The 14,285-nt window shown below is 44.7% G+C and overlaps 1 protein-coding gene across 50 annotated transcripts in view; it reads left to right on the forward strand.

The window, feature by feature from the left end:
* LOC118359376 (DNA-binding protein RFX7-like) overlaps window positions 1–14,285 on the forward strand; it is a 28,916-nt gene extending 14,631 nt beyond the window's left edge. The window contains exons 11-13 of one of the 50 annotated variants that reach the window (XR_008080813.1): window positions 1,602–11,494; window positions 11,623–11,686; window positions 11,815–14,285. Coding sequence is in view for 1 of the 50 variants with exons in the window: in XM_035737928.2 (XP_035593821.2) it covers window positions 1,602–3,992 (2,391 nt within the window). In the remaining 49 variants the exon portion in view is untranslated. Of the gene's footprint in view, window positions 1–1,601 lie in introns of all 50 variants that reach the window. The other 49 variants (XR_008080821.1, XR_008080828.1, XR_008080816.1 and 46 more) reach the window with 49 other exon arrangements.

The following is a 14,285-nucleotide window of genomic DNA, read 5'->3' on the forward strand; positions in this document are numbered from 1 at the left end:
ACTAGCGGTTCGCCCGTCTACCGGAAGTTAATGCTGTTGCTATGCAACTTACTGCTAGCTTGTTAGCATAACAAATGACTAGCTAGACATTTTACGACTTCATTAAAGATGTCCATTAAGAACGCACAAATGACTACACCACTAAGCTACCGCTGAGCTAAGAATGACTTGAACAACTAAGTCAATAGGTTGCGTTTGTAAATGAACTCTGGCTATCTATTCCGATTTCAACCATAACCACGCTGCATTTTGGTCGTCCTCTCCTTCCCAGGAAGAAAACCGTAACATATCTACTCCGATTTCAGAGCACTCTCGTCTGAGTGTGCCAAAAGTGTAGAATAACTGGCAAATTTACAAACACTCAACACCCATTGAATATGGCTGGTGTCAGTAAACGTTGGCAAAAAAACGTAATTAAATTGTTTCCAGCAGCACAGTTACAGTCACCAACGCTCTGGATAACATGAAAACAGCCTAACCAGCTCTGCTAGGGTGGGTTAAATGGCCAGAGAGAGGTGTTCTCTCATTTGTGTCTGGAAGAAGCTAGCATGCTAGCCAACGTTATAAAGTTAGCTTGGGTGCTTGACTGTCTGTTGTGAGGTCAGAAAACTCGGATCAACCCTACTCTTCGGCCAGAGCGTCCAGCGTGCACTCCGAGAGCAAAACGCTTTGAATTTACAAACGGACAATCTGACAACGCTCTGATTTTACTAACGCACCCTTAGTAGCCAACTAACGTTAGGTAGCTAGCTAACATACCCGGTACATACTACTGTAATGATATGCTATGCGTTTCGTAAGGCTAGCATAGCTTACACATAATGTGTAAGGTAACTTATTTGAAAACTTATTTAAAGCAAATGAATTTGTATCCGTTCTCGTCAGTCTGCATATTTTCCGCCATTTTCTTCAAATCTGAAAACATTGTGAAGCCACGCCCATTTTTATGAAGAATTGCATTATGGGCCCTAAAAGCACGGAAATAGTGTCCACTGCTTGTATACTTCGTATTTTGGTGAATGTAGTATATGACATCCGGGAACTTTTGGCATACTAACTAAATCCACTCTTTGACCAATAAGCATATTACATACCCAATGTATGTCACAAATAGTACTTAGGTTAGTGAGGTTAGTGCAGTTAGTCTGAGTATTCCAACACAGTTTATATGTGTGGCTCCTCTATGTCTATGTATAGTGCTAATTGTTTTTAAATAGATAAGAGTTTAGAAAAGTTATGTCATTCCACAATATTTTAACACCGGACACCGATTCAAATGTAACGCACCGTTTTTAATCATCCTCTTGCCTACCTCATTTGAACACACACTTGTATATATACTTTTTTTCCTATTGCGTTATTGCCTGTATGTTTTGTTTACTCCACGTGTAACTCTGTGTAACTCTGTGTTGTTGTTTTGTGTCGCACTGCTTTGCTTTATCTTGGCCATGGTCACAGTTGTAAATGAGAACTTGTTCTCGACTGGCGTACCTGGTTAAATAAAGGTGAAATTTAAAAAAATCCTTGTAGGGTAATGTCAATGAAACATTGTCCCTCCTCTGATGGTCAATAAAGTTCTATTCTGATTTTTTCAATTCTAGATACCAGCAGACCACACCAAGCAGCAGGCCCTGGGCTCCACCATGAACCAACACCAACTCCCAAACATCATGTCCCAGACCTCAGACTCCTCTGATCAGTTATCTGGCCTTCACCAGGAGATGGTGGACTTTGCCTCCTCGGCCTCCCAGCACGGCTCCACCATGAACTACTTCTCCTTTAACGATGACGATATGACCCAGGACAGCATAGTGGAGGAACTGGTTCAGATGGAAGAACAGATGAAGCTGAAGGGCCTCCAGCCGTTGTTCAGTAGCTGTGTGGATAATATCTCTCTCCAGGGCCAGCCTGGGGGCCCCCAGGGGTCCATCCTCAACACTCACCACCAGGGGGATAGTTCCTCTTTCTACCAGTCTGCCCATAGCAGCACAACCCCCATCCAGACTCCCACCCCAACTCCCACCCCGACTCCAACCCCGACCCCCACCGAGATGACTCTCGGTGGGCACGGGCTGACCAGAGAGAGCCCCTGTTGCCATCACAGCATGGCCCCTATCACGCCCGTGGAGGGGCCTCTAGGAGGCCGACACACCCCTATAAGCGCTCTGTCTAACTGTTCTAGCGGCATCCCTCCCAGCCCGGTGGAGTGCAGGAACCCGTTTGCCTTCACCCCTATCAACTCCAGCATGGCAGGGGGTTACCACGATGCCTCCGTGGTGTCTGTCTCCTCCAGTCCCATCAAGCCCATGCAAAGACCCATGGCCACTCACCCAGATAAGGCTAAACTGGAGTGGATCAACAACCGCTACAACAGTAGTGGTACTGAAGCTACTGGAGGAGTCGGAGCAGGGCCAGGTTCCGGGTTATCCATCTCTAACCACAGCCTTGGTGGACTCCTGCCTAGTTACCAGGATCTAGTCGATGACCATTTCCGTAAGCCGCACGCCTTCGCTGTTCCGGGCCACAGTGGCCAGTCTTTCCAGTCTCAGTCCAGACTGCAGGATGGCGAACACTTCTCTCCCATCTCCCCGGTGCAACAGCAGATGACCAGCGTGTCGACCACGCCCACCAACACTCCAACCAAACAGGATGAGAGATTTGCTGTGCCCGCTCCTTTAGACAACAAGGGCGGAGCCTCATCGTCGGGGGGCGGGACGTTCCGTTGCCGTAGCGTCAGCCCCGCCGTCCGCCAGAGGACCTTCAGCGGCACCGGCACAACACCCGGCACTGGCACAACCACTCAATTGGTCGTCTCCCCTTTCAGCTCCCCCATGACCTCCTCCGAGATACTCAGCTTCCTGTCCAATAGCCAATCGGTGGGCAGTAACCTCCACAGCATGGCCCAGCGCAGCCAATCGGTGCCCTTAAACATCATGATGCAGAGCGTTGTGGAGATGGAGCTGCTTCCTGTAGAGATGCAGGCCATCCAGGGACAGAACCAGAGTAACGCCAATAAGATCACCAACGTCCTCTTGAGTAAGCTGGACTCTGGCGTGGACGACACAGTCAGGGGCCTGGGCATCAACAACTTCCCCTCCAACTACACTGCCCGCATGAACCTCACCCAGATGCTGGAGACCCAGTCTCAGAGCCAGGCCACCAATGGGAGCTTCACAACCGGAAGGGGAGGAGGTAACACCCACCAATCCCACCTTCAGCTGCAGACCGTCAGCTCCAGCCCTGCCTCCTTCGACCTCCAGCAGCATGGGAGCTACCTCACCAGCACTGGAGGAGGCGGGGGGGGTGTGAGCTTCTCCTCTGGAGACAACCAAGCACAATCAGGTCCTGGTGAGAATGTGGACCTGGAGCTCCAGCAGATCCAGGGCCTCCAAGAGCTCCAGACCCAGACCCAGCTCCAATCCCAGGCTAGACTGCTCCAGAGTCCCCATCCCCAGCACCAGGGTGGGCTCCAGCTTCTCCAGACCCAGACCCAGCTCCAATCCCAGGCTAGACTGCTCCAGAGTCCCCATCCCCAGCTCCAGCTTCTCCAGACCCAGTCCCAGGTACTCCTCCAGCCCACCCCCACCCAGCAGCAACAGGAGGATGACGCCCAGCAACAGCTAGACTTCAACAACACTGTTAAAGACCTGTTAGGTGATGACGGCCTCAACGTTGACGCTGAAGGCCTCAACCCCAGCTCTCAACTGGTCGGTCAGGTGGCGTCAGAGCTTAATGCCGCCGTGGTGTCCGACTTCACCAATGACATCAGGTTGACCTCCGACCTTTCCAACAGCATCACTGACCTGAACACACTGGACGCCAACCTCCTGTTCAATCCATCCAATCAGCAGCAAGAACAGTACGAAGACGCCACACTGGAAGAGCTGAAGAACGATCCTCTGTTTCAGCAGATATGTAGTGATACTGTGAACTCCTCGTTCGACTGGCTAGAGAGCAAAGACCAGCCTACTACCGTAGAGATGTTGGGCTAATGTCGTTATTGGACGCATCCCAAATGGATGCTCATTCCCTACATAGTGCACTACTTTTCATCAGGGTCCATAGGGTCGACCCATAGGGCCTGGTCAAACGAAGTGCACTAAATATAGGGAATAGGATGCCATTTCAAATGCAAACCAGTATTTTTAAATAAGTATTTATGGTTTTCATTTTGTTGGCTTTTGTTTTGAACTGTGAGTAATTTGTATACAGTATATTTGGGAAAATATTCAGACCCCTTCACTTTTTACACGTTTTGTTACGTTAACATTATTTTTCTAAAATGGATTGTTTATTTCCCCCCATCAATTTACACACAATAACCCATAATGACATCACAAAACCCCATAATGACATCACAATACCCCATAATGACAAATACCAAAATATTACATTGACATAAGTATTCAGACCCTTTACTCAGTACTTTGTTGAAGCACCTTTGGCAGCGATTACAGCCTCGAGTCTTCTTGGTTATGACACTACAAGTATGGCACACCTGTATTAGGGGAGTTTCTCCCATTCTTCTCAGCAGATCCTCTCAAGCTCTGTCAGGCTGGATGGGGATCGTTGCGGTACAGCTATCTTCAGGTCTCTCCAGAGGTGTTCTCTCGGGTTTAAGTCCAAGCTCTGGCTAGGCCACTCGAGGACATTCACAGACTTGTCCCCTAAGCCACTCCTGCGTTGTCTTGGCTGTGTGCTTAGGGTCGTTGTCCCATTGGAAGGTGAAACTTCGCCCCAGTCTGAGGTCCTGATCGCTCTGGAGCAGGTTTTCATCAAGGATCTCTGTACTTTGCTCTGTTCATCTTTCCCTCGATCCTGACTAGTCTCCCAGTCGCTGCCTCTGAAAAACGACCAACAGCATGATGCTGCCAGCACCATGCTTCACCGTAGAGATGGTGGAGGTTTCCTCCAAACGTGACGCTTGGCATTCAGGCCAAAGAGTTCAATCTTGGTTTCATCAGACCATAGAATTTTATTTTTCATGGTCTGCGTCCTTTAGGTGCCTTTTGGCAAACTCCAAGCGGGCTGTTATGTGCCTTTTACTGTGGAGTGGCTTCCGTCTGGCCATTCTACCATAAAGGCCTGATTGGTGGAGTGCTGCAGAGAAAGTTGTCCTTCTGGAAGGTTCTCCCATCTCCACAGAGAAACTCTGGAGCTCTGTCGGAGCGACCATCGGGTTCTTGGTCACCTCCCTGACCAAGGCCCTTCTCCCCTGATTTCTCAGTTTGGCCGGGTGGCCAGCTCTATGAAGAGTCTTGGTGGTTCCAAACTTCTTCCATTTAAGAATGATGGGAGGCCACTGTGTTCTTGGGGATCTTGGATGCGCAGACATTTTTTGGTATGCTTCCCCAAATCCTGTGCCTCGACACAATCCTGTGGCTTGGTTTTTGCTCTGACTCGCACTTTGAACTGTGGGACCTTATATAGAGAGGTGTGTGCCTTTCCAAAACATGTCCAATCAATTGAATTTACCACAGGTGGACTCAAATCAAGTTGTAGAAACATCTCAAGGATGATCAATGGAAACAGGATGCACCTGAGCTCAATTCCGAGTCTCATAGCAAAGGGTCTTAATACTTATATAAATAACGTATTTCAGTTTTTTTTATTTTATAAATTTGCACACAAAAAAAAAACCTGTTTCCGCTTTGTCATTATGAGGTATTGTGTGTAGATTGATGAGAACATTTTTTTATTTAATCCATTTTAGAATAAGGCTGTAATGTAATGTGGAAAAGGTCAAGGGGTCTGAATACTTTCCGAATGCTCTGTATATCTGTTTATTTATTACTGTTTTTTGGGGAAGAAACTACTGGACTCTTGGCCATTTGTCCAATGAAAAGTGCCAGCCTAACCCTCTCCTACTGACACACTGCTTTATAGCACTGTTAGCCTAACCCTCTCCTACTGGCACGCTGCTTTATAGCACTGTTAGCCTAACCCTCTCCTACTGACACACTGCTTTATAGCACTGTTAGCCTAACCCTCTCCTACTGACACACTGCTTTATAGCACTGTTAGCCTAACCCTCTCCTACTGACACACTGCTTTATAGCACTGTTAGCCTAACCCTCTCCTACTGACACACTGCTTTATAGCACTGTTAGCCTAACCCTCTCCTACTGACACGCTGCTTTATAGCACTGTTAGCCTAACCCCCTCCTACTGACACACTGCTTTATAGCACTGTTAGCCTAACCCTCTCCTACTGACACACTGCTTTATAGCACTGTTAGCCTAACCCTCTCCTACTGCCACGCTGCTTTATAGCACTGTTAGCCTAACCCTCTCCTACTGACACACTGCTTTATAGCACTGTTAGCCTAACCCTCTCCTACTGACACACTGCTTTATAGCACTGTTAGCCTAACCCTCTCCTACTGGCACGCTGCTTTATAGCACTGTTAGCCTAACCCTCTCCTACTGACACGCTGCTTTATAGCACTGTTAGCCTAACCCTCTCCTACTGACACACTGCTTTATAGCACTGTTAGCCTAACCCTCTCCTACTGACATGCTGCTTTATAGCACTGTTAGCCTAACCCTCTCCTACTGACATGCTGCTTTATAGCACTGTTAGCCTAACCCTCTCCTACTGACATGCTGCTTTATAGCACTGTTAGCCTAACCCTCTCCTTCTGACACGCTGCTTTATAGCACTGTTAGCCTAACCCTCTCCTACTGACATGCTGCTTTATAGCACTGTTAGCCTAACCCTCTCCTACTGACACACTGCTTTATAGCACTGTTAGCCTAACCCTCTCCTACTGACATGCTGCTTTATAGCACTGTTAGCCTAACCCTCTCCTACTGACACACTGCTTTATAGCACTGTTAGCCTAACCCTCTCCCACTGACACACTGCTTTATAGCACTGTTAGCCTAACCCTCTCCCTCTGACACACTGCTTTATAGCACTGTTAGCCTAACCCTCTCCTACTGACACACTGCTTTATAGCACTGTTAGCCTAACCCTCTCCTACTGACACACTGCTTTATAGCACTGTTAGCCTAACCCTCTCCTACTGACACGCTGCTTTATAGCACTGTTAGCCTAACCCCCTCCTACTGACACACTGCTTTATAGCACTGTTAGCCTAACCCTCTCCTACTGACACACTGCTTTATAGCACTGTTAGCCTAACCCTCTCCTACTGCCACGCTGCTTTATAGCACTGTTAGCCTAACCCTCTCCTACTGACACACTGCTTTATAGCACTGTTAGCCTAACCCTCTCCTACTGACACACTGCTTTATAGCACTGTTAGCCTAACCCTCTCCTACTGGCACGCTGCTTTATAGCACTGTTAGCCTAACCCTCTCCTACTGACACGCTGCTTTATAGCACTGTTAGCCTAACCCTCTCCTACTGACACACTGCTTTATAGCACTGTTAGCCTAACCCTCTCCTACTGACATGCTGCTTTATAGCACTGTTAGCCTAACCCTCTCCTACTGACATGCTGCTTTATAGCACTGTTAGCCTAACCCTCTCCTACTGACATGCTGCTTTATAGCACTGTTAGCCTAACCCTCTCCTACTGACATGCTGCTTTATAGCACTGTTAGCCTAACCCTCTCCTACTGACATGCTGCTTTATAGCACTGTTAGCCTAACCCTCTCCTACTGACACGCTGCTTTATAGCACTGTTAGCCTAACCCTCTCCTACTGACATGCTGCTTTATAGCACTGTTAGCCTAACCCTCTCCTACTGACATGCTGCTTTATAGCACTGTTAGCCTAACCCTCTCCTTCTGACATGCTGCTTTATAGCACTGTTAGCCTAACCCTCTCCTACTGACATGCTGCTTTATAGCACTGTTAGCCTAACCCTCTCCTACTGACATGCTGCTTTATAGCACTGTTAGCCTAACCCTCTCCTACTGACATGCTGCTTTATAGCACTGTTAGCCTAACCCTCTCCTACTGACACTCTGCTTTATAGCACTGTTAGCCTAACCCTCTCCTACTGACACACTGCTTTATAGCACTGTTAGCCTAACCCTCTCCCACTGACACACTGCTTTATAGCACTGTTAGCCTAACCCTCTCCCACTGACACACTGCTTTATAGCACTGTTAGCCTAACCCTCTCCTACTGACATGCTGCTTTATAGCACTGTTAGCCTAACCCTCTCCTACTGACACTCTGCTTTATAGCACTGTTAGCCTAACCCTCTCCTACTGACACACTGCTTTATAGCACTGTTAGCCTAACCCTCTCCCACTGACACACTGCTTTATAGCACTGTTAGCCTAACCCTCTCCTACTGACACGCTGCTTTATAGCACTGTTAGCCTAACCCTCTCCTACTGACATGCTGCTTTATAGCACTGTTAGCCTAACCCTCTCCTACTGACACGCTGCTTTATAGCACTGTTAGCCTAACCCTCTCCTACTGACATGCTGCTTTATAGCACTGTTAGCCTAACCCTCTCCTACTGACACGCTGCTTTATAGCACTGTTAGCCTAACCCTCTCCCACTGACACACTGCTTTATAGCACTGTTAGCCTAACCCTCTCCTACTGACACGCTGCTTTATAGCACTGTTAGCCTAACCCTCTCCTACTGACACACTGCTTTATAGCACTGTTAGCCTAACCCTCTCCTACTGACACACTGCTTTATAGCACTGTTAGCCTAACCCTCTCCCACTGACACACTGCTTTATAGCACTGTTAGCCTAACCCTCTCCTACTGACACGCTGCTTTATAGCACTGTTAGCCTAACCCTCTCCCACTGACACACTGCTTTATAGCACTGTTAGCCTAACCCTCTCCTACTGACACGCTGCTTTATAGCACTGTTAGCCTAACCCTCTCCTACTGGCACGCTGCTTTATAGCACTGTTAGCCTAACCCTCTCCTACTGACACACTGCTTTATAGCACTGTTAGCCTAACCCTCTCCCACTGACACACTGCTTTATAGCACTGTTAGCCTAACCCTCTCCTACTGACACGCTGCTTTATAGCACTGTTAGCCTAACCCTCTCCCACTGACACACTGCTTTATAGCACTGTTAGCCTAACCCTCTCCTACTGACATGCTGCTTTATAGCACTGTTAGCCTAACCCTCTCCTACTGACATGCTGCTTTATAGCACTGTTAGCCTAACCCTCTCCCTCCCTCTGTTTTTTGTTGTTATCGGATTCACAGTACCACTTAATTTCACCTTCCAATGAGATCAGAAATGAGTGCATTTCAAGTATTAGATGGTATTTTAAAGCATTCCCGTGAGACAATGGGCTGCATCTGAAAATGAATGGATGCTTATTGCCTACATAGTACACTGCTTTTGTTCCAGGGCCCGCCTTTTGTTCCAGGGCCCGCCTTTTGGCCAGGGCCCGCCTTTTGGCCAGGGCCCGCGTAGGCATTTCAGTGGCAGACTTGTTGAAAGGGATAAGATTTCTCAAGGTTTGATGAATACCACAAAGTTAAACCTTATCTTACATTTTAATTGTCTACTCATTCAACAATGCAATATGTTCTGAAATCACCTAATACATCACTTAATACACTCTGACACACACAATCACACAATCACACAATCACACAATCACACAATCACACAATCACACAATCACACAATCAAAAATGAACTTCACCAAAAAAATGTTTTCTGTGAGATGTTGTATCCTGTTTTAGAAGAGTGTGTTTCAAAAGGGAATCCAAACCCGAAAAATACAATATTGGACTTATTAGGCAACTTAATGACATGTGCATTACATGGCCTTGCCATATCCAAACACTCAATGGGTAGCAACCATCCGGGAGCTACCAGGTGCTGAATTTAAGACATTATCTTCATCATACATTATCATTATACCAAATCAATTGTACTGGTTCATATCTGAACAGCGTTATCCCACAGTGAAATCTTAAATCTCAAAGCCTATGCTACTTGTACCGTTCCGTATGTGGAAATGGGAGGAAGATTAGATGATTTGCTAGTGCTGGTAGTCTATCTGGGGAAGAAACAATATGTCACTCCTAGGAAGGGAAGCAACAACAAACTTGACTGCCTTATTTCTTATTGATAAGTCCAAGGCCTTACACCATCTTTACAGACAGACTGTATATAATAGTATAGTAGTACATAGAATCTGCACATTCTAGAAGCGATTCTAGAACCAAACAGATTCTGGATCTAGAACCAGAGCTTCACTGTTCATATCAAGGCAGCTGTTTAAACTCTGATCATGTTTTCAATACTATTTCTTATGGTTCCTTTGTTTATTTGCAGGGTCACTTAATGCATCCATACTGTATAAAACAACCCACACTGAGTGTGCCCTTACTTAGTATCAGTTGTAGATGGACAGTAGTGTCGGAACAGGCAGACACACGTTTTAGTGGCCATGGTGTGTTTCTCACAGGCTTGAAAAAAAATATTGTCCACGTCCCGAATATCACCTTATTCCCTTTATAGTGCATTACTTTTGATCAGGGCCCTGGTCCAAAAGTAGTGCACTACATAGGGAATAGGGTGCCATTTAGCTATGGGCCATGGTCTAAAGTAGTGCACTACATAGGGAATAGGGTGCCATTTGGCTATGGGTCATGGTCTAAAGTAGTGCACTATATAGGGAATAGGCTGCCATAGGGCTCTGGTCTAAAGTAGTGCACTATATAGGGAATAGGGTGCCATTTGGGACGCCTGGTTATATAAATGGTATGGCGATGGCTAAATATGTCATTGAAGGCAACAGAGGCTGCGAAGAAGATAGTTGCATAGATTTGGTTTCTGGAGTTTGATGATGTCAACTTTAAGATCTAGATACAAAACGAATCGTGATTGTCTTTCCCGGAGATCCAGCCTTATTTCCACACCAAAGAAAAGCAGTTGTTTAAAAATAACCGAATTTTACGTTAGAAGTTGTAATATCGTAGGAGGTTGTTATACATGGGATTTGTAATCATCCATGCACTCCTAAAGACTTATGTTATCAGTGAAAAGAAACAGATATAACTTGGTGTACGTCCTCAATAGCACTCTATATAGTGCACTTGATTTTGACCAGGACACATAGGACCTTGGTCTAAAGTAGTGCACTATTTAGAGAATAGGGTGCCATTTTAGGGTGCCATTTGGAACACGCTGTATAAGTTTTGTTTCATTTTGGGGGGGAGAAAAGAAAAGAGGAGAAGCTTTGAAAAATCCATGTACAGCATGTTGCTAAGGAAACACTGGGCCAGACAGCATGTAAACGTATATGAAATGGCGGAGGTCCTTGTTGTTGCTAAGGAAACACTGTGCCAGACAGCATGTAAACGTATATGAAATGGCGGAGGTCCTTGTTGTTGCTAAGGAAACACTGGGCCAGACAGCATGTAAACGTATATGAAATAGCAGAGGTCCTTGTTGTTGCTAAGGAAACACTGGGCCAGACAGCATGTAAACGTATATGAAATGGCAGAGGTCCTTGTTGTTGCTAAGGAAACACTGGGCCAGACAGCATGTAAACGTATATGAAATGGCGGAGGTCCTTGTTGTTGCTAAGGAAACACTGTGCCAGACAGCATGTAAACGTATATGAAATGGCGGAGGTCCTTGTTGTTGCTAAGGAAACACTGGGCCAGACAGCATGTAAACGTATATGAAATAGCAGAGGTCCTTGTTGTTGCTAAGGAAACACTGGGCCAGACAGCATGTAAACGTATATGAAATGGCAGAGGTCCTTGTTGTTGCTAAGGAAACACTGGGCCAGACAGCATGTAAACGTATATGAAATAGCGGAGGTCATTGTTGTTGCTAAGGAAACACTGGGCCAGACAGCATGAAAACGTATATGAAATGGCGGAGGTCCTTGTTGTTGCTAAGGAAACACTGGGCCAGACAGCATGTAAACGTATATGAAATGGCGGAGGTCCTTGTTGTTGCTAAGGAAACACTGGGCCAGACAGCATGTAAACGTATATGAAATGGCGGAGGTCCTTGTTGTTGCTAAGGAAACACTGGGCCAGACAGCATGTAAACGTATATGAAATGGCGGAGGTCCTTGTTGTTGCTAAGGAAACACTGGGCCAGACAGCATGTAAACGTATATGAAATGGCAGAGGTCCTTGTTGTTGCTTAGGCAAAACTGGGCCAGACAGCATGTTGTTGAAACCATCACTGCTAGCCAGCCAGCTATGTGATTATAATAGGATGATTTGCTTGAATTTTGGCTATTGTTATTGTGGTAAAAGTCATAGTCAAAATTAAAGCTCCATTAATTTGTAAATAGGGTAGATACATAGAAATGTAATGTATCAAGAAGAGAAAAAAAAGACTACTATATTATGGCCATCATTCTAGCTAAGTAAGTCTATGTGCCATTAAAGGAGAAGAAAAAAAAGCTAAATGTATATTAGTCAAGATAATAGAGACTGTGTTGTTGTGTGTTGCATTTCTGGCTCCTCGATGTATTTGTAAAAGTAATGCTGTCTGTTTGGTCTCTGGTTTGCTGATGTGTTTTGACTTTCCTTTCAAAGGTAATTATTATAATAATAATGATAATAATAGGTCTCTGATGTGTGCTCTGAGCGAGAACAATAGCATGGTTTATTGATAAGAAGAAGAAAAAAATCAAGAGTTATATGATATATATATATATACATATATATATATATATATATTAGCTGGTTGCGTACATTTCTGCAACATCATCGATTCTATAGACATTGTGTTCATGTTTTCAACAAACAAAACTTTGTAGGTTCACTTTTTATTGCACTAAATTTCTATGATATGAAACATGGCTTTGTCACAAACCTTATAACGGACAAATGTCACGAGGGAATGACGAAATGAAGGCCCGCAACAACAACAACAACAACAACAAACAACAACAACAACAAACAACAACAACAAACAACAACAAACAACAAAAATATTTTTTATGATCTAAGAAAGAATTGTCATGTAGAAAATGACTACTGTAATTGTCATGTAGCAACAAAAAAAAAGAGAAAAAAAAGTGCATTAATAATGATCTCAGTGAGATTTACTCATTCTCATCCACGAGAATATAATCTAAGCGTTAAGGAAAAATTAAATTGTTTAAAATGATTCTTTTTTTAAACGTTTAAAAACCTACATGTTTCATTGTGTTTAAAAAAATGACAGTAGTACGTAGGCGTGCATGTGTTCATGATTTCTATCCTACTACTTTGAATTGTTAGGTGCCTCCAAAATGGCACCCTATTGCCTATATTAGTACACTACTTTTTTACCTGGTCAGAACTGTAGTAGTGCACTACATAGGGAATAGGGTGCCTTTTCGAACGCACACTTATTAAGGTAACCACTGTCTGCTGTGGTAAGGGCTGGCTCTGTGTACCTGACTGGTAGTGTTACTGTAGTACCTGACTGGCAGTCTTACTGTAATACCTGACTGGCAGTGTTACTGTAGTACCTGACTGGCAGTCTTACTGTAATACCTGACTGGCAGTCTTACTGTAATACCTGACTGGCAGTGTTACTGTAATACCTGACTGGCAGTGTTACTGTAGTACCTGACTGGCAGTCTTACTGTAATACCTGACTGGCAGTGTTACTGTAGTACCTGACTGGCAGTGTTACTGTAATACCTGACTGGCAGTGTTACTGTAGTACCTGACTGGCAGTCTTACTGTAATACCTGACTGGCAGTGTTACTGTAGTACCTGACTGGCAGTCTTACTGTAGAACCTGACTGGCAGTGTTACTGTAGTTAACTTAATTACAGTAAGTTACATTATTTTACATTGTGGGCTGTTTACTTAATATAAGTTAATATTGTTCTGTGTGTATGGAGCTGTTTCGTTAATGATGGATTTATGTTTTTATTTTCACATACTTTTTTTAATGTAGCATTTGTAAAGAAATATGTTGTTTTTAAAAAAAAAATCAAGATTTTTGGCATTACTACTATAAGGCACTGATATTTGAATTAAATCTTTGAATGAAGGAAAATGCACCTCCATCTTTAGATGTACACGAGTTCCAACTATAGAATTAGAATGAGTTCTAATGATTCTATGGTTCCATCAAGCAGTGACTCTACTCTGTACGTTGTGAGTTCTGACTGACCCTGAGCCAGTACCAACTCAGTTTGACTATCCTGTTCATTCCTACCAGTAGAAGAAGCTCCCTCCCTCTGTTGTTGTCTGGTGTAATGTGTCATATGTACAGTAGCTTGTTAATATGGCAAAACAAAACATTCATGTTTCTTTTTTTTTCAATGGAAAGTACTCACTGGTGAGATTTTTAAAGTGGTTTTAAAAGCCAATAAACTTTTTTTTTTTAAAGAA

The sequence above is a fragment of the Oncorhynchus keta genome, chromosome 26 (genome assembly GCF_023373465.1).
Source record: "Oncorhynchus keta strain PuntledgeMale-10-30-2019 chromosome 26, Oket_V2, whole genome shotgun sequence".
NCBI lineage: Eukaryota > Metazoa > Chordata > Actinopteri > Salmoniformes > Salmonidae > Oncorhynchus > Oncorhynchus keta.